The following is a 19,399-nucleotide window of genomic DNA, read 5'->3' as shown; positions in this document are numbered from 1 at the left end:
GTTGTAGAGCCCACTGGTTTGCTACCTATTTGAGTGAGCCTGTTTCCGCACCCTTAAGAGGGGAACTTGCAATGGCTGATCTGCTGCGAGAGGCAGTTGGCCATGAACACGCCCCTTTAAAATTACTTCAGGTTCGGTTCGTTTCGTTTTGACTTGAAAGAACAAAGTGAATGAAACAATCGTGCAAGCAAAGGCAGAAACATGCCAACTTGAATCTTCTGAAGATGACTCCTTCCGAAAGGTAAGCTCTGAAACGAGCATCGAGCTGATAAGACTGACCCCATATTGGACTGTTTTCCTCCCCTTGTTCGGAATAGCCTGAGCATGATAGCAGCCAGCAATATTACTAGCCCGAAAGACGGTCAACAGTACTTGAAAGGAGAAAAAACAAAATCAAGAAAAAACAAGGCGCTCAGCATCAGGCAACAAAGAGCAAGTCTGCTTGCTCCAAGGGTTTGCCCAATGGTCAAAGCAGCAGGCCCATGACATGGCGTGCCGGTTCAAGGAGGACGAAATAGTAAGCGAAATCGAACTTGCAAACTTCGCTCTCTGCCGGAAAACGCTCTGTCATCACAATGCGAGCTGTAATGGCAAGAAGCAGCTCAAGTTCCTCAGCTAATACTGGGTCGGGCCTTGTGAGCCAGCAAGTTCGCACGGGCTCGCTCAATTTCGTCCTCTTCGTCCGAGGTAATCTCCCAGATACGGTCCTGCAAATCAGCAGCCTCCTTCCCGGCGTCGCCGTCAAACCCATAAGTCGCATAATAAGTCGGGGAAGAGGCAGCAGCTGAAGAGAAGCCGGTCGCACCTGCAGCAAGTGTGGCGTTGTTGTGGTTGTAGTGGCCGCCGTCTGTAGCGTAATACTGGTGGTAGTAGTAGTAGTACTGGCTGAACGCGAAATCATCCTCTGGATGAGGGTAATAGTAAGAACTGGACCCAGTGCCGATAGTGTCGGCGGGAATAGGGGCAGCGTTGGGAGCGGAATTGGAGAAGTCGTCATCTGAAGAGGTCCAACACCGGGGCGGTTCGTACTCACTCTCCTCGTTAATCTTGTTCTTGAAAAAAAAATTCAGCTTCTCCTGCTCCTCCTCTCGAGACACTCGCTTATCCTTCTTCCCTTTAGGCTTCCTCTGCTTGCGCTTCGACCGACGAGTCTCGCCATCGTCAAGCTCAGGATTCAAATCCTTGTTACAGTAAGAATCAGAATTAAGGTGGGAGTCTGGCATGCAAGTTGTGTCATAGGTTGTCCAGACGCTTCTCTCGTTGTTATATTGACCATATAAGTCATAGGAGCCAGTCTCGTTGTCCGCAGTGAAGGCCTGCATGGATGGGAAAGAGGAATATGCAAATTGAAGGCCACCAGCCTCAATAAAAGCTTTTTCGGCCTTGCCTTGCTCCGATGCCCAGTACATGTCCGAGAGTCCCATGACCTTGGGCTTGGGGTTGGTAGCGTGCTTGGGCCTGTCTTTGGATTCAGGCCCGATCTGGGGTTGTGCTCTGGACTTAGGAGGAAGCGTATCCCTCTGGTCCTCCTTCTTTTGAGACCCCTTAACAGGAGCATACGCAATTTCATTCCTATCCAGGAACTCTCCAGGCAGCTTCAAGACTTGCTCCTGGTGAAGCTCCAACTCTGCAACAGTTGAAGCCTTCTCACTGTAGCAACGATCAGAACGGTTATAATCATTGTCCAAAGGCTTGGCAGAAGAAGCATCGAGCTTGTGTTCCTTAGTAGCCTGCTTCGAGTGACTTGTATCCTGGATCTTGTTCCTCTTTTTGTTGGTGTGATTACAAGTGCCTTCCAGGTCCGTATGATAATTTCTCAGAGTTGACATATGCTCGTGACCATTATTCTCGGGCTTCTTGCTCACAATGTTTGAGGTATTTGAAAATGAGCAGAGCGACTTCTGCTGGTCGTCCTTGACTGGAGAACGGATATCTCTCTCTTCCTCAAACTCGGAGAGACGAACCCGGACCTTGACTTCCTCATATTGTGCAAGGTTGTCCCAAATGCAACTATTGCTCGGAAGGCTAGTAGTCGTAGCCGAAGGAGTGATAGAGCGAGCCTGACCTTGAACGAACTCTGTTTTGCTTTCAAGTAGGTGAGACCTCTGGGCGGTTGACGTACCGCAATGCGAACCATCGCTGCGATCCAAGTCATACTGAAATCGCATAACGCGCTCTTGGTCCAGGGTCTCGAGGTACAATCGAACCAACTTTTGCCGGCCTCTCTGGACGTCTATGGCAGTACAGTTCCCACAGTATTCAGAGAAAGGGGGAAGGCGACCTGACTTGTACATCTCATGGTAGCGGTTCGATCGCAGCACACCGCACTTGGCACACCACTGTTTGTCGTCGACATGGACTTGAAGTCTTGTGATCCGTCCGCACTGACGGGCGCCGTTTTGAGCTCGCTCCTCAATTCGCAATTTCCTGTCGCGGCGACAACGGCGACAGAGACTCTGTATGAGATCTCTATCAGACCGAATCGGATAGAGCTTGTGAAAAGAATGAGAGCGAGATTTCCCACAGACGAAGCAAACATGTTTCCGCTCATAGCTATCGTCGGTCCTCTCCTTCCTCTCGACAGCATCTCTTCGCTCTGATTGGGATTTTTTGCCAGAGCGCTTGCCGTTGGAGCTCACTTCGAAGGCGAAGATGAGGTGATATCCTTTCCTTCCCTTACCCCCATTGGAGGGGCGGGAGAAACCTTTCTCATCCTCTGAGGTGCAATGGAATTCCTTAGTCCTAAGATTTCCAGTTAATGCCTGTGTTGATACCCAACAACCGACTTCCATTGCAGTGTAGACTACCGAACATGACGAAGATTAAAACACGGATAGAACTTACAGCCGGAAGTACATTTTGCAAGATCAGCTCAGCCTTTCTGGCCGTAATTACGTAGTTGGGTCAAAAAAAGACAAGGAAAGGCAAGGTGAACGAATGAGTGGAAACAAAGGGATAACCTAGACGGATCGGGACCGACAGAAGAGGATAAGGAGGAAAGGTTAAATAAATAAAACAAAAGGGAAAAAAGTTAGTCTGCGGCGACTCAAGGCAAACCATTGGGGTTAATTGCCCTCCGCTATGATTTCGGATTAGGGCAATGTCACAATCAGCACACCTTGGTGCCGAGATCGCACTCTTGCGCTTTCAAGGCGAACAGCTGGGTGTGTCTAAAAAGAGATACAATCAGAAAAGAATCAAGTGGTGTAAAGAGATGGGAAAGATTAAGGAAGCCTCAGCAATCTGGAGATCGAAATATATGATTATGGTCCAGAAATCTGGGCTGTATGGTTTGTTGCTGGCCTCGGAGATTTTTCTGATTTTTTTTTGCAGGAGATTTTGTGGTATTCCAAAATGGAGTATGGCAAGAGAAAGTCGAGAAGAAGGTTGGTGTGTTCGGTAAGTGTACGCATCCTTGACGCATCTTAATCTTTGTGGGCAAGTTTTGGCCCAGGTGTAGGGACTTACCAGAAGACAATGGCAGGAACCATATATCAGCTCAAGGACCTAAGTTTCGTTTGACCTTAGAGTGCTCTCAGTGTCAACTCAGGGAAAGAACTCAAAACTATCTTTAACCATTCTACATAGAACCAAACAAAGAGAGATCTAACATACTCTTTTATACACCACGCCCTTTCCATGACCAATTCCTTCAATCTCCTATTCAACCCGGAGCACCCGGGGACCACGCTTTTTCGTAGCCTTCTTCTTCTTGTGCCCACGTTCAAACGCAGCCGCCGATGCATGATCACGCCCAAGGTTGTCGAGGTCCTTAACTTTGTAGATGCGGATAATCCAGTTCTCACTGGTGAAGGCCTCCTCCAGAGTGTTCAGAGTAGGCCCGACTTCGGGCAAGCGTACGCCTCTCATACGATCGACAGCCTGCCCTGGTGGGAAGAGATTGTTGTAGTTGTAGTAGCACATCTTGTACCTGTGGATTCAGTTAGCATACACAATTGGTTATGTGGTTCTTGCAGAAAGCCTTACATTAAACTATTCTTCATGGTATCAGTGGCCTCGGCATCGACGCGGTACTCGCCACGAGGAGTGAAGAAGGCACGCTCGCTGACTTCATCAGGCCAGATGCCCTCAGCAATGCGGACCATCCAGAGGAATTTGTTGATATCATCGCCAGAGTAGCCGAGGAGACCACCAAAGACGACCAGAACGTAGTCAACCTCATGCTGGCGCATGATCGGATAACTGACTTCCTCACGCGAAGCCATTGCCTTGCCAACCGTTGCGATATGAGTGTTGTTCCACGTATTGTTATCAACCAGAGTCGGGCGGTCAGCCATGCCTCCAATCTGGTAACCGTAATCCCACCACGACATGATCTTGGCGTCCTCGCGGGTATTCTGTCGCAGCCACTGGTACGCCTCACGATAGTCATCGATGATGTGTTGGCTGCCATCAGGGAGCCTGCTTGCTAGGACGACCGAGGGAGATGAATATGCGTTAGACGTAACCCATGTGCAGTGCAAGACGAAGAGCAACAGGTAGATGGTCAGACCGCTGATCATCATTGTCTTGCCCCACAGCGCATAAACGCCCACAGCAGGCTTGCTTGCTGCCTTAAGCCCCGACTTCTTCTTACCGGCATCCTCAGTGGCTTGTGCCTGCCCAGGGTTGGGAGTCTTAAGGTTGAGATAGGTATCAAGAAGAGACGAGAAAGCAATCGCAGCAGCAACACACACCACAGGAGTGAGCGTGAGCATGAGACGAACCATGACACCGGCGAAGTAGCTACCAAACAACGCATAAACGATGATGAAGACATGCTCATCGCCAAGCTGCTGGAAGCAGAGATAGACGCCGACAGGAAAGAGCCAAACCAGCATGTTGAGGTCAAAGAAGAACGCTGGCCAGGCAGTAGGCTGATGCTCCGACACTGATGCGATGATGGGGATGTGGATTTTGGCATAACCTGTATCCCAAAGTGAGTAGAAACGGCCGCTCCAGGGGGCAATCAGCCCGGCGCTGGTGGCAATGACCAAGCCAAGGAGACCAAGGCCGAAGATGCCGCCAGCAAACAGCCACAAGAAGGTTTGGAACTGTCGACTGGAGATGGTTGACCGGACATAGTCCAAGAAAGCCAGCAGCTGCAAAAAACCAAAGATTCCTAGCAAGATCAGCATATTGTTTTGACTATATTGGCTTGTCAAGCTGAGGACCTACCGAGGGCTGGCATGTGCTCACTGGTCTTGACAGGCAAGAACCCAACGAAGGGGATCTGCATGCTGGCCAGAGTACCCAGAGCGTACCAAGTGGTGTACGCAACATAGAGCCGGGTACTGTAACGGCCCATGCAAATTAGAACGAAGGAGTGAAGGGGCAGGAGACAAGTAATGAATGCGTAACCTCCCCAGGAGGCCACCATGTAACCATAGAAGAGGGCGCAGAGAGCACCCCAGAGCATGGAGCCCTGCTTGAGCGCCTTAATCCAAAGGAAGAAAGTAAAGACGAGCAGAAAGATGGCAATTGCCTCGTTGTCATAGCTGCCTGCGACCGAACGTGAGATGTAGCCAGGCGCAATACCCATGAATGCAGCAGCGAGAAGACCGGCCGAAGGGGAAGTCGTCATTTCATTGGTAAGCAGGTAGGCGGCAATGGCAGTTAGACCGGAGAATCCAGGTGCGAGCAGGACGCAGATGTTCCGAATATCGACGGGAACAGTGAGGAATCGGAGAAGGTGATAGATGACACCACTGGTGACCATCAGGCCGGGATAGAGGGTGCCACCGGTAACGCGGCCAAGGGGGTGCCATGTGCGGTCGTCAAACCAGTCCCAGAACTTGTAGAAGCCATTCGCGACGAGATACTTGGTTGCTCGGAAGTTAAACCATGGATCGACTGTCCAGGAACATGGCTGTCAGCATCATATGTAGTGCATGAGAGGGGCAATTGATCGAGACTTGAGACTGCGGGAAGGCAGAAGTTTTAGGTACTACACACATTCGTGGATGATGCTCTCGAATCCTACATTCAGAAGCTATTAGCACCACATCCATAGAACCGAAGTCAGTACATTCAGCACAAAAACACAGCCAGCGACGTGAAGGATCCGTAGTTGGCCGGGTTGTCCTGGAGAAACGAAGGGACACGTACGGATCACAGAGAACAAGCGACTGGCAACAGCAGCGCCGGCAATAAGAACAAGGATGGCAACTCGCAACACACTACGAGTGCTTTTCCCTTTCCCCGCACTTGCGAGGAGCTTGAGCGGTTCGGCGGCCGACATGGTGGCCTCTGATGGGTTGCGGTGCTGCCTCTCTCGCCTGGTGAAGTTTGGGCCCTTGAGGGAGGCTGCGACGGGCAAGAGAAGCAAGCTGTTGGAAACGGAGAGGACAGTCTGGAGCTTCTGCATCATCGCCCAGGGGTCATGTCTTGGCGCCACTGATTGGAGCCAGAGACCCACCTTTCCCGCAGCTCAGGTTCTGCCGGGCGGTCAGAAAGTTAGCGTCGCCTAGCTCCAACGCTGGTTGAGACTCGATTTCGATCGCTCAAACGTGGGGTCTCCATACCAAACGTGCAGCACTGGACAAGACTGCACCGCGCTTCACGCTGGTGAGAGTGGTAGATAGACAGTGCCGGTCCTTCGCTGTAAGTCCTATGAGTTTTGTGCAAAATGCATTTGTTTGAAATGCACAGATCTGCCAATTGAGCATGGTACCCTTAGAAGCTATTGCGGGCACATCCAGCCTTCATCATTCTTCGGGGCACGCATTGGATCAAATCACCATCGTTGTATCGGGCAATTGTTCATAGTCATGTCTGGTGGGGGTATACTGTAAAAGATGGGCCAAAACTCCCTGTCTACAACTGGGCTAAATTGAACCGCGTCAGAGCCCAGGTATCCACAAGCGCATCTAGCACCCAAATCCCCAGGAAAATCACCGATAGGGTTGGTCGAAGATGGGTGTTCAGCGTAGAGCTTTTTCATTCGGGCAGCGGTTATAGGTACCTGGCCGCTCCGAGAATTCATTGACCTCATTTTAAACACCCCAAAACCCTGAAAGCAAGATTCCCTGGGATGATGCATGCGTTGAGTGCCAAATCTTTTAGACCCGCGCCGCCAAATCCCCAGATACGACCAATCCATTACCCATGATGAAAAAAAACCCTTACGCAGCCTAGTTACCGAAGTCAGCATTTCCTCGTTCATCATACACAACATGTTTGGCCGCGAAAGCTGTCTTCCACAGATTCTGCGTACCTTAACAGCATACTTCCGCTGGGGGAAGTGAGTCAGGCGCTTCTTAGTCTTCTCAAGAACCCGCGAGGCGTCCTCCTTAGACAGACGGCGACGGAGAGCGCGGGTCAGCTTGGGCCGGAGGTCGAGAGGCAGGTACTTCTTGTTCTTGTAGAACAGGCGGAGCTGAGCGCGTTGCTTGGCGTTGATGACGGTCAGAACACGGGCGATCGACTTCCGGAGGTCGTGGCTATCGCGAGCAAAATCGAACTTGTCAGCCAAGTCCATCCCTAACCCATGTCTCCATTTTCCACCTCAAACCACCTCTGGTGTTCATCGTTCCGCGGCGAACATCGAATCGACGTACATCTTGTTGAGCTTGGCGCCCGAGGAGGAGATCTTCTGGATGCGAAGCTGGCTCAGCTCCGTCTTGAGCTCACCAAGAATCTTGGTGAGCTCCTCCTTATTCTTAGACCATAATTGGCCCGCCTTGACCTTGCCGTTGGAAGACTTTGAAATATAACAGTCAGCCACTGCACAAAGACTGCAAGATTTGGGCTTGAACTCGAAGGGGAGGATCAATGCACCGAGACCTGACAATGCAGGACACTTTGGTGATGGTAACGAGACATGTCGACAAAAAGGCGCCGTTGTATACTTACCATTGTGAAAGATGTCGGTGTCGAGTCAAATGGGCGATGGGCGACGAATCCTTTGACAGCGACGGGGTCTTCGGGTCGTTGGAAGGGAACAGCCTCTCCTCGGGCTCTCAATCAACAAAATCTTGGACCTGTGGATGCTCAAAATGGTAGGCAGGGCGGAAAACCCTACAGCCGAAACCTGGTCCGTGCACCTCATTGTGGCACCCCAGCAGCCTTGGCACATTCCAAAAAAGGTTAGCTTGGGGTTTGGTGCTTTTCGAACTTGCGCACAACCGGAGTCCCTCGCTCATTTCAAAATCTCGAGCAGCAGCAAGACAACGTTGACGACCAACCAACGAATTTACTAACCCACCACACAGCCAAAGCGCTCAAGATGTCGGCTGCTCCCACGACAAAGACCTTTGGCAAGGGGACTCGGACGGTGCCCGCCCCGTCTGAGAAGGCCCAGAAGTGGTACCCTGCTGAGGATGAGGCCCAGCCCAAGAAGGTACGTCAAAACACATGCATTCTTGATATTTACACGGAATGTTGCGAGGAAATGTGAATTGGAGAATATATGGTTGAAATGGGGTGCAATTCAACAGTTTGGGGTGTTGCATGGTCGGACATGCAGGCAGAGATGTCGGGGAGCACTTAGAAGAAAACAATGTGTTTGAGCGAGTGGCTTGCTGGGGAATTGGTTGGCAGTTGTGTTGGAAATACTTCTTTAGGAGGACAAAACGACACGACAAACTTGTTTAAATAGGTCGGTTCTAACTTTGTTTTCTTTACAGGTCCGCAAGGCCGTCCGCCCTTGGACTCCTCGCAAGTCCCTCCAGCCCGGTACCGTTCTGATCCTGCTCGCTGGTCGGTTCCGCGGCAAGCGCGTTGTTCTCCTCAAGTGCCTCGACCAGGGTGTCCTCCTCGTTACTGGCCCCTTCAAGATTAACGGTGTTCCTCTCCGCCGCGTGAACGCCAGATATGTGATCGCCACATCAGTCAAGGTCGACCTCACTGGTGTCGACCAGGCTAAGATCGATGAGGTTGCTCAGCCCAAGTACTTCACCGCCGAGAAGGCCAAGGAGAAGGCTAGCGAGGAGGCCTTCTTCAAGCAGGGGGAGAAGCCTCAGGTACGGAGTTGTTATGGAGTTGGACCGTAGGGGAGTAGGCAGATGGGAGAGCTGACAACGATTACAGAAGAAGCCTGTTTCTAGCACTCGTGCTGCTGACCAGAAGGCCATCGATAAGGCCCTGATCGCCAACATCAAGAAGGTCGACATGCTCGCCAGCTACCTTGCCTCTTCGTTTAGCCTGCGCAAGGGCGACAAGCCCCACCTGATGAAGTTCTGAGGGGTTGGCGAGTTGGGAGTGACGGGCAGTGGACGGCGTGGGTTGCGGTTGCATTTGGACGTTTGACGGTTCTCGGTCCATTACGGCGTCTGTAATGAGGGTTTACAGTCATCAAAGATCCCAAAACACCGGACTTTGCAGAGGATCGGAGCCATGAGCAACAATCGGGCTTTAGAGCAAACTGGGTTACTCCTGGGTGAAACACGGGATATGCGTGAGAACGCACTGGACAGGACAGGACTACGGCCGGGCACAGCGGGAATGAATTTGATTCCGGTGTGTTGACGCGAGACCAGTGACGCCATGGAGAGGAGCAGGCAAGACGCTCATAATCTCGCAGTTGCAGATCGTTCAAATGGGATGCCCATGTTTACCGCTGATGAGACACGTGGAAGATAGTCGGACTGCCTACCAGCTGCTTGAGAAGCTCTCCCTTAAGCCTTCTCGGCTGTTTGTCAGGCTGCTACCCTCGAGCAGGGTTCTCAGGCCCTTGCCCTTCTCTCCTGTAGACTCTCCGAGAAAATAAAGTAAGCATAATAGGTCTGGTGCTCTGACGCGTAAAAAAATTCCTTTGAATCCCCTCTCCCCTCTCCAAAATAAAAAGTTGATTTTTTAAGAATACTGGCGAGTACATTGTGTTTGCTGGTCAGAAAGATGCCGAGTTCCCTACGAGGAACCTTAACCCCAACCCTGATGGTCCGGTCACATATTGTGGCGTTGTGTGGTGTCAAAGCCACACAGTACAAGACTCTCACCGTGCGACTTACCCCACATTGCATGCCACCTGTTACACTTCACACTGGCAGCGGATCCGGTCAGGGCGCGTGAGCGCTTGCGGCAGCAAAAGTGGAACCTGCTGAACCGCCAGGGACCTAAAACGCAAACGCCACGCGACGTCAGCGATCGGATGGTGGTGCTGGCTTCCGTTGCGGCCCCTTGTTCCTCGTCATCGCAGGCAACATGGCGACAACGGCAGGACAGGGCTGGGCGCAGCTGAGGCAACAAGCGCGGGCTCTAGAAGCGCAGGTCAGTGAAGAGCCCCGTAGCTGACGAGTTGGTGTGGAATGCTGTTGTGCTAATGGACAACCGAACAGACCGAAGCGTGCCTTCAGACATACTCGCAGTTCTCGAACCGGTCGAACATCCCCCCGAAGCCGACAGAAGATGAGAAGGCTGCGGAAGCAAGAGTCCAGGAGTTGCTAGACAAGGCAAGTCTTCACTGGAAGCATCAGAACACTACAGAGTACTAACAATGCATTGCAGAGGGAGACGGTCATCGCCCAGCTAGGCCGCCTGCTCGACTCAGAAGCGACCTTGGCGTACTCAGCGCTGAAGCAGAACAACCTGGCGCTGCTGCGCGATAAGCTGGCGGACCATCGACGCGACCTCGCGCGGCTGCGCAGCACGCTCCAAGAGGCTCGTGATCGGGCCAACCTGCTGGGCAGCGTGCGCGACGATATCTCGCGATACCGCGCGGAGAACCCTGCCGCTGCCGAGGCTGAGTACATGCTAGAGGAGCGAGCGCGGCTGGACCGCAGCCACGATGTGGCCGACAGCGTGCTGAGCCAGGCGTATGCGATACAGGACAGTTTTGCGCTGCAGCGAGAGAGATTAGCCAATATCAACCGCCGTATCACGCTCGCGGCAAGTCAAGTCCCCGGAATCAACGCGATTATTGGGCGGATATCAGCAAAGAGAAGACGTGACGGAATTATCATGGGGACGTTTATTGCGTTTTGCTTTTTGCTATTTTGGTTTCTATCTTGAAGGACCGAGGACGAACCGATGGGATGGAGTGGTTTTACAAATCAGCCTTTATTATTCTTCTATCTTCAGCTCATCACTCGGGGCGATCGCGCGGGATTGGTGTTTGGGAGTCTGGGGTCATTTACAGCCAGGGCGGTCAATTTTGTGTCCACATCCAGAGGTTCTCACAAGCCGTCAATGAGAAGAGCAACGTTCAGGTCTGGGAGAAAGGGCATCTCAGCATCGTAAATATGTATGATGGTGGAATGGTCAGCCATTAGGCATGTTCGATAATAACCCAACCTGTCTATACCGAGGCCTTGTGTTGTACAGAGAGTCCCGAGGTAGTGTTACATGAGTGGTCATAATATACATCGAAAACTAAGGGGTATCACGCACAATTCGACTTCATCCCACCCTCCGTCTACTTTTTCTCCTCGGGTCTTCTTGCCTTGAGTAGCGTCTTTCGCACATAATGCTCGCCCACGCCCTCCTTACGCATCTCCTCCAGCACCCTCTGTAGCCCCTTGATCAGCCCTTCCTTCTCATCAGGCTGCGCTGGCCCGCTGCCTGCCCAGCGTATCCTGCACTCATGATCAACGAGATAGGTGTAGCCGACCTTCCTGTTCAAAACACCGATCGACTCGCGAATCTCCTCGGTGAGACCCTTGCGCACCAGGAAGTACTTGTCCCAGTCTTCCTTGGGGATGCGCTTGCGAATCGACCACGAGAACATACGAACGAGCATTGCCTTCATCCAATCCTCCTCCACGTTGACCTGAACAAGCTGGGCGCGCCCCTTATTGGCACGCAGCACTTCATGCAGAGCGGGATTATTTTCCGGGGCTATGAAGGAGCGCACCTGATTCTCGGCCCACATGCTGCTGAAGATAGAGACAATCGAGGCGCGACCTTCAAGTAAGGGTGTCGTATCAGCGGCCTTCGCCCCGGGGGTTTTGGCCAAGGTACGGCCGTGCAGGTTGGGGAAAAAGAGGGACACATCGGCACGAAACGGTCGAGGAGGAGCGAGGAAGGTTTTGCCCTCGTGAAATTGCAGATTCCGCCAGTCACGGAAGTACGGGCGGGAGATTTGAGATTTTCTAAGGAGTAAATGGTCAGCTTCGAGTTGTCTGACATGTAAGGGATGGGCTGGTGCACTCACAGATATTCCCGGCGTTGCAGATGCTTTTCATAATTGGTGAAATCAGCGTGGCGCTCCTTCAGAGTACGCTTGTCGACGCCTGTGTTCTCGCCAGCTTGTGGCGGATAATTCATGCCAATTGGCCTTGCCAGCGGCGTGGGAGTAAACTCCTTGAGAGCCTTGCCATAGGCTCGGGGGGCATGGGCGAGTGGCCCCTCCGGCACGGGGGCAGCTCCCGGGGCATTGACCGGCGCGGTGGCCCCCAATGCGGCCTTGGGATCCGGGCTCGGGGCTGAAGAGACCGGAGCAGAAGGAGGAGGAGGAGGAGGAGTAGTAGTCGAGGGCTTTTCGTCGACAAGACGACGATACGATGCGCTAAATGAGCGCCATTGGCACAGCAGGCAGGTCGCCGACCGCGCACCCGTCCGAAGGCCTGTCTGGCTGAGCATGGTAGGCGAGGCGCAGGGTAAGGAAGAGCAAGCGGATGACACGGCTGTCCGAGTGGGCAGGAAGCCGAGACGGGGTGATCTCGTGAGCGTTATCTCGGGCGAATGCCAGCGGAGTTGCGATCCCAAGAAATTTCCCAGATCCCGTCTGGCTTCCAGATCCAATCCCACGCAGCGCGGCAGCTCAGTGCCCCACATTCATCCGTCATGCGGTAGTGCCCTGGCTCCCCGCATCTGTTAGCGCCTGTCCAGACCCCTACAAGGACGCTAGCGCTCGGTTATCCGCGGGGCTGGTGTGCCCCTGGCTGCTCGGTCCCGACGTCATCATCCGGGGCCATTAAGCCGTAGCAAGCCATGCGTTCTTGGTTCTTGTAAGTGGCCAGAGCATTCTTTGAAGACATCCGCACCAACATCAATTGAACCGCAAGGTGTGATACAATTTTCAAACTTCAGACCGTCTGTATCTTTGCGTAATCGTCTGAATGTTTTTGAACAACAGTTCGCGCGTTCTACGCCAGCAATGGCGCGTCGTCAGAGGCCTTGCTCGGCGGGCCGCTGCGCCAACATCAACAACACCGTTGTCTGTCCTCTCACCGCTCTCTGCCCAAGCATTCCATGCGTCAAGAACGTTGCAAGTCGTGAAGCCGGTATTGCTTGCAGATATTGGAGAGGGTACGTAATGGATTATTTCTTGAGTATGATCTCGTTGCTTCTGGCTAACGCTGGTTGCTCCTCTTCCCTAGGCATCGTGGAATGTGAGATCATCCAGTGGTTCGTCGAGCCCGGGGCTCGTGTCGAAGAGTTCCAGCCGTTATGCGAGGTGCAAAGTGATAAAGCATCCGTCGAAATCACAAGCAGATTTGCCGGTGTGGTCAAGAAGCTATACTACGAGGCCGGGGAGATGGCCAAGGTTGGGAAGCCATTCGTTGATATTGACATCGTCGACGGAGTCGTCAAAGAAGACTCATCAGCCACGGTACCGATAGACTCAACACCAGCACTGGACAAAACCCTAGAGGCACCTGTACGTCCTCCTGCTGAAGGGACAGCAGAGGCGCAAGTAGCTACAGCTACCAATGAGCCCACCAGCCCATCAAAGTCCAAAGGGAAGTGTGCCACACTCGCGACCCCTGCGGTGAGACACCTGTCAAAGCAGTTGGGTGTGGACATCGCAGAAGTAGATGGCACAGGGAAAGATGGGCGAGTGCTCAAGGAAGACATCTATCGGTTCGTTGAGAGGAGAGAGGCCGCAGCCAAGCAAGCGCCGGCCACCCAGCCAACAGCAAGCAGCCCAACCCCGTCCAGCATAACATCGCCGGTAGAAGGGTCCACTGCTGGGTCACAGCAGGAGACGCCAGTTCCCTTAACCAGGACACAGGAGATGATGTTCAAGACCATGACCCGCTCCCTCAGCATACCGCACTTCCTCTATGCCGACGAAGTCGACTTTACTAAGCTCGTCGATCTTCGCTCACGGCTAAATAATGTCCTCTCCAAGCATGGCATCAACGACGGCCAGTCCGTCAAGCTGACTTATCTCCCTTTCATCATCAAAGCCGTATCCATGGCGCTCTACCAATACCCAATTCTTAATGCCCGCGTCGAGATACCGGAGAACGGCAATGGCAAGCCAATGCTGATCCACCGCAGCCAACACAACATTGGTGTGGCTATGGACACGCCTTCAGGCTTGCTTGTCCCTGTCATCAAGAACGTAGGCAACCTCAATATCTTGGGCATCGCGTCTGAGTTAGCGCGGCTGCAGAGCCTGGCTATGGCCGGAAAGCTCACGCCGCAAGACATGTCTGGAGGCACAATCACTGTCAGCAACATTGGCAACATTGGCGGCACCTATCTGTCCCCCGTCATTGTCGAGCGCGAGGTGGCCATCCTCGGCATCGGACGCATGCGCACCGTCCCGGCCTTCTCGACGGTCCCTGGAGAGGAGGACAAGGTCGTCAAGAAGCAGATCTGCAACTTCAGTTGGAGTGCAGACCATAGGGTCATTGACGGTGCGACAATGGCCCGCGCGGCGGAGGTCGTGAGGTCGATTGTCGAGGAACCGGATGTTATGGTGATGCACCTTCGATGACGTCAGCCTTCTGATCAATATCATTGTGGCTGAGCTGAGAACGCAGTTGGGACTTGGAGAAACAATGAGGGAAGGTAGGCGGTTCAGAGGACAACTGTGATAAGGAGGTCTACAGGTCTGCGAGGACCCGGCTCAGCCTCTCGATTGTCTCTCCCCGTCCCTTCGCCCAATTGACGCCCGCGAGTGTACCAACCTGGTTGTGGGAAATGGTAGAAGACAAACAGGAAGCACGGTCGAAAGCAAAGCAGGCATGCGGTGATGACAATGTTAGAAATACCCATTTGTTGTGGCATTTACACTAGCAAAACTTGGACGAGCGAATCGGTTGCTGTTGTAAGGCCAGTGATGGAGACGTTTGGATACGTACATCTTAGGAAAACCAGTGCACCGACGCTCCGATTTTCCGCGGCCAACGCCATGTCCGTCTTCTGTGATTGCTTCTACTGTGTTCTGTTGTTGTCCATGCTGATATCTTGCTGCATATACTAGTGTGATCCTCCGAGGCACATCACAGGTACTCCCACGCTGTTCCAGACCCTCCCCCAATGGCCCATTTCGGTTCATATTCCCTGGTTTCACTTTTCTATGTTACTTGAGACAGCCAGGTGAGTGTTTTCCCATGTGGTCCGCACGCCTGCAGACCGACAGCTAGGGTTTAACAAGCGAACAGGCTATGTCACGGAATGGGGTAACTTACCCCTCCCCCTCACATACATCCGCTCAAATCGATTCAGCGATCTACAGAGAGCACTTAAGCTGCTACACCGGAGGATGCATTTTGCAAAAGATGGAGAGTCCCATGTACATCAACTGATGCCCAAGTGTCACATGCTCTACCTCTGCAGGGAGTCAACTTTGACGTAGCCTAGTTACTTGCTTCAGTCACATCATCACAGCTTCCATTATCAAGTCAGCAAGCAGCCTTCCCAAGATCATGCAGGTTTCCTAAGAATTTCCCGGGTTTGCGCCGGTTTCCGGTCTTCCATTTGTGCTCCCGCTCTTCCCTCAACTCAGTCTACCAAATTGAGTGGTATCAACGCTACATCTGGATGTCTGCCTAAGTTAATATATACATATAACTGTTTGCCACGTAACCATCTACCGGCGGGCATTGAAATGCCTCAGTCTTAGATGCCTTGCTTCTCGCTTTTTGCGTAAGCATTTTGCATCGACTGTTTCAAAAAAGACGAACAAGACAAGGGCTCAATAACAATTCCGAAGACGGAGGCAGCCCACAAAAAAGCCGAGGTGACATGGGCCACGTAGGAGGACAGCACAATTGCGAGGCCAGGCTAAATTCCCCATATTACCGCGTCTCTTGTGCCAGAACAACTGACCAGACTCTGTCTGCGACAAGCTTTACCGAGAACACGGACTGTCTACTCACTCAATCACACATTGCCCATTTTCTGAGATGCATGTTTCATTGATTGTCACGAAAAAAATTTTTACTCCTTATTTTTTAATTGCATCTGGGTTAACTTGAAGGTTGGATTGGATTGAAATGGAGGATCGTATATGCCTCAGCGTCGGAAAAGGGGTAGGTGCCAAGAAAGTCAACACGGCCTGAGCCGCTCACCAGGCAACGCCTGGAGGAAAAGGGGGAAGCAATTCCACATTGATAGTCCAGTTCTTGCACCATCGCATTGATACGTTTTGTGCATTTCTCAAAGATTGAGTAGTTTCTTCAGTAAAGCATTCACGTCAAAACCATTGAGAACTGGGGTTGTAAGGGATCAGGGGTGGTTGAATGTGTTTCGGTCTTGTAGGAGTACTGTACATATAAATGACCACAGGTTACAAGTGTCCAGAGTGTTCAGCGAAGACGTTATGAAAATAGAGGATGACTCAATCACGACATAGTAAATGCACCCGTATATCTTGAAAACTCAACACAGTAATTGATAGCTAATATATGAGACATCTCTGATTTTACCAAGTTATGGGAATGTATTCCTTTTTTGTAACGCCAAACCCAATACAAACCAATGCGTACTGTTGTAGCTTAAAACCCGACCTATTTCCACAGCCGCTTGATGCCGGCAGTTGTCCCATGATTACCCGTTTCCCGCTTCCCATTTTACTCCCAAGAGAGGTAAAGAACAAAACAACGGTGTGTGAAACAAAGCAAATACCCAAAACCCAAGACACAAAGGCTTCCATGTTGATAAACCCAACGCCATGCCCAATGCAAACAAGTGAAGCCTGGCCCAGTCCAACCACATCACTTGAGATAAAATGAGATACGTAGTTGAGCATACCGCCCATCTACCTCATGCCTGTGGGGGCTGTTGGTGAGCAGCCATGGTCTGGAGAACACGGTCGAGGGCTTCTGCGGTGACATCCTCAAGTGGCTTGTTAACATTGATGGTGATGACGTCCACCTCATCTGGACGTGGCCTCTCCAGCGCCTCAAACTGGCTGTGGACCATATTAGCACCCATGTAATGGTTCTGGCGTGCCCGAACACGCTGGACCAACAACTCCTCGGGAGCATCAAGGTAAATGAAGTGGAGATAAAGGTTCGGCGTGAAGTAGGGAGCAACGCGAATGACATCGCGGTACTTGCGCTTGAGTGCCGAGCAGGTCAGAACGACTCCCTCATTGCCCCGATTGAGCTCCCGGATGGACGCTTCCCGAAGGGCTGTTAGCCAGTCCCAGCGGTCTTCGTCCGTCAGGGGAATCCCTGCGCTCATCTTTTCGATGTTTGACTGAGGATGGTACTATAAACACGGAGTATTAGCACATGGACGGTCCCATCTACGGATCGACAAAGAATCTGGGAGACTTACTTCATCGCCCTCGATATAGGGCAGATGGAGAACATCGGAGAGGTATTTGGCTACGGTACTTTTTCCACAGCCGGCAGGCCCGGTCACGAGCCAAATGTGGTGTCCCTTTGCTGCCATGGCGTTGCTGGAATTGGCGCTACTCGCGCAAGCGCTGTTGGCAAGTCCTGGGGCCGAGAGTCGACCAAGTTGTGCAGATGACGGAATGCTCTGGCGGCTGGCTGAGATGCCTCCCGAAGATGGGGGCTGTTGTCCGTTGACAGACACGGAAGTATTGTAGGAGAGCATGGTGGAGAGAGTATTCTTAGAAGCTACCGACGAGTAAAGGCGACTTTATGGGAACGACCCAACCAAGCAGGCACAAGGCAGTCTGTGTTCGCACAGCTCCTGAGTGAGGCTTTCTCTGCTCAGACTGACGAATTGTTGAAACAAAGGAGAGGCAGGTCGAAGGCTTGATCGGCGTGAGGTTATACAGAATGTGCGACCCGAGGTTTTGTTGCCTGCAAGGGAAGAGCGTGGGGGAAAGCCGTGGACGTATGCTGACCGAGAAGTGACGGGAGAGACGGGATCGGTCTAAGTCCAGTGTGACCCGGAGAGCGAGCCAACAAGACGGGAGCCCGGGGGGAGGAGGGTATAAGGGTGAAGCAGACCACACAACTGACAGACGGGAACCAGGCCAACTCTACGAACCGAACAAAAAAATGCAGGGCGCACTCGATCAGCGACGAGCGACCATTGAGTGTTATAAAGAACAACTGAAACTGAATTCAACCGAATAAATGGGCGGCAAAGTTGGAACAAGTCGGCGCAAAGCCGGTGGTGGGTTGTCATTGTTTTATAGCTGACTGCAGCGGGAAGACGACTTGGAAGACCCGCAGCGATGACCTAACGTTTTCCCATCTCAAGGTCCAAAGTTGCGGGCTGGGGCGGGGTACCCAGCAGTAAGCTACCTGGGGCCGGGTGTACCTGTGAGGTCGTTTCTCGCAGCGCGGATCGCTGAAACAGTGGATGGATGGCCCTGGCCCTTTGAGGCTGGACCGCTGCCCTGGCCGCTGGGGAATCCAGACCGGCGGGAGAGGGGGTGGTTCCATGACCCAATCCATCCAGATTCCCAGAGTATCCTCTAGCTCCCGCCGACGCCGCCGTTCCCGTTGGGGTTGCCATGAAAACGAGCACTCATTCCTTTTCGGTTGTCGGTCGTCAATAAACCCGAGCCATGTATGGACAGCGCCCAGCTGCGTGGTTGCTGCAGCGGTGGGAGCATGACGGCAGCAGCTCAAAGGCATGGGTCCAATTGGTGCCCAGTTCTTTGCGAAAAGGGCAAGTTGGTCCCGATGCATGCTGCCATGACAGGTCGAATCCCACCAGTGGCAGCCCGGCAAGCAGGGAGTGGGCGCTTGAAAGGGGTAGAGGTAGCACTAGCGTGTGTACCTCGTAGCCACCACCACAGGCCCACAGCCCACTGGCTGCTGTTTTCTAAGAATTGCTACATCTGCGTAATAACCTGACATTTTAAGTCCCTCATGTGGAAAGGCGGGAGTGCCTGTCCTGGAGCAAGATGCGTGGGATGAATTTAAGTGTTGTGGGGGGGGGAAGGGGGAGACAAGAATAGGTACAAGCACCGCAATGGAGTACAATGAAATACAGATTCACAACCTTCAGTAGGACAGCTAGCCGTAGCGCGGTCTCGAAAGAATGGATGGAGGGCGCCGCACGGCGAAGTCAGGTCGGGAACTTCGATGACAAGATCCCGTGACTCCCCCGGGTTCTGTCCCAAATTAATGGGTGGTGCCGAGAGAATAAATACCACGAAAAAAAAAGAACAAAGATCGTCTGTAGCATGCGTTCATCATCATACATGTGGCGGCAGGGTTTTCTGCTCGTCGACCATTTGGTTGCCTGCCCAGAAATGCAAGCCGTCGGAGGGGTGTGTATTCAAGACCAACTGTCCGCTGGGAACCATTCGGGAGCCGCGGTGTCTGGTCTTCAGAAGGGCGGGATC

General features: G+C 52.6%; 7 protein-coding genes across 7 annotated transcripts; 3 read left to right on the top strand and 4 right to left on the bottom strand.

Annotated features, from left to right (window-relative positions):
* Positions 1-611: 611 nt before the first annotated feature.
* CTHT_0009660 (uncharacterized protein) lies at positions 612-2,858 on the bottom strand (the record flags this gene model as incomplete). Its single annotated transcript, XM_006691427.1, has 2 exons — positions 612-2,742; positions 2,845-2,858. 2 exons carry the CDS (start codon positions 2,856-2,858, stop codon positions 612-614), a joined length of 2,145 nt encoding a protein of 714 aa, XP_006691490.1.
* An 802-nt stretch (positions 2,859-3,660) lies between these two features.
* CTHT_0009650 (ribosomal protein L35-like protein) lies at positions 3,661-7,857 on the bottom strand (the record flags this gene model as incomplete). Its single annotated transcript, XM_006691426.1, has 11 exons — positions 3,661-3,931; positions 3,988-5,122; positions 5,179-5,853; positions 5,956-5,979; positions 6,109-6,329; positions 6,419-6,437; positions 6,525-6,610; positions 7,129-7,133; positions 7,217-7,442; positions 7,560-7,702; positions 7,855-7,857. The coding sequence occupies 11 exons, from the start codon at positions 7,855-7,857 to the stop codon at positions 3,661-3,663; spliced, it is 2,808 nt and encodes a 935-aa protein (XP_006691489.1).
* A 370-nt stretch (positions 7,858-8,227) lies between these two features.
* CTHT_0009640 (60S ribosomal protein eL6) lies at positions 8,228-9,183 on the top strand (the record flags this gene model as incomplete). Its single annotated transcript, XM_006691425.1, has 3 exons — positions 8,228-8,341; positions 8,628-8,963; positions 9,031-9,183. 3 exons carry the CDS (start codon positions 8,228-8,230, stop codon positions 9,181-9,183), a joined length of 603 nt encoding a protein of 200 aa, XP_006691488.1.
* Positions 9,184-10,143: 960 nt separating this feature from the next.
* On the top strand, positions 10,144-10,950 carry CTHT_0009630 (putative golgi snare protein; the record flags this gene model as incomplete). The annotated part of the gene is made up of 3 exons (XM_006691424.1): positions 10,144-10,209; positions 10,278-10,370; positions 10,447-10,950. The coding sequence occupies 3 exons, from the start codon at positions 10,144-10,146 to the stop codon at positions 10,948-10,950; spliced, it is 663 nt and encodes a 220-aa protein (XP_006691487.1).
* A 403-nt stretch (positions 10,951-11,353) lies between these two features.
* CTHT_0009620 (uncharacterized protein) lies at positions 11,354-12,519 on the bottom strand (the record flags this gene model as incomplete). The annotated part of the gene is made up of 2 exons (XM_006691423.1): positions 11,354-12,029; positions 12,092-12,519. The coding sequence occupies 2 exons, from the start codon at positions 12,517-12,519 to the stop codon at positions 11,354-11,356; spliced, it is 1,104 nt and encodes a 367-aa protein (XP_006691486.1).
* Positions 12,520-12,870: 351 nt separating this feature from the next.
* CTHT_0009610 (uncharacterized protein) lies at positions 12,871-14,608 on the top strand (the record flags this gene model as incomplete). Its single annotated transcript, XM_006691422.1, has 3 exons — positions 12,871-12,887; positions 13,016-13,188; positions 13,260-14,608. The coding sequence occupies 3 exons, from the start codon at positions 12,871-12,873 to the stop codon at positions 14,606-14,608; spliced, it is 1,539 nt and encodes a 512-aa protein (XP_006691485.1).
* Positions 14,609-16,881: 2,273 nt separating this feature from the next.
* CTHT_0009600 (gluconokinase-like protein) lies at positions 16,882-17,685 on the bottom strand (the record flags this gene model as incomplete). Its single annotated transcript, XM_006691421.1, has 2 exons — positions 16,882-17,331; positions 17,401-17,685. The coding sequence occupies 2 exons, from the start codon at positions 17,683-17,685 to the stop codon at positions 16,882-16,884; spliced, it is 735 nt and encodes a 244-aa protein (XP_006691484.1).
* Between the last annotated feature and the right edge of the window lie 1,714 nt (positions 17,686-19,399).

This window comes from Thermochaetoides thermophila (genome assembly GCF_000221225.1).
Source record: "Thermochaetoides thermophila DSM 1495 unplaced genomic scaffold scf7180000011812, whole genome shotgun sequence".
NCBI classification, from domain to species: Eukaryota; Fungi; Ascomycota; class Sordariomycetes; order Sordariales; family Chaetomiaceae; genus Thermochaetoides; species Thermochaetoides thermophila.
Note: the sequence above shows the minus strand (reverse complement) of the source record. Positions and strands in the feature narration are given on the sequence as shown.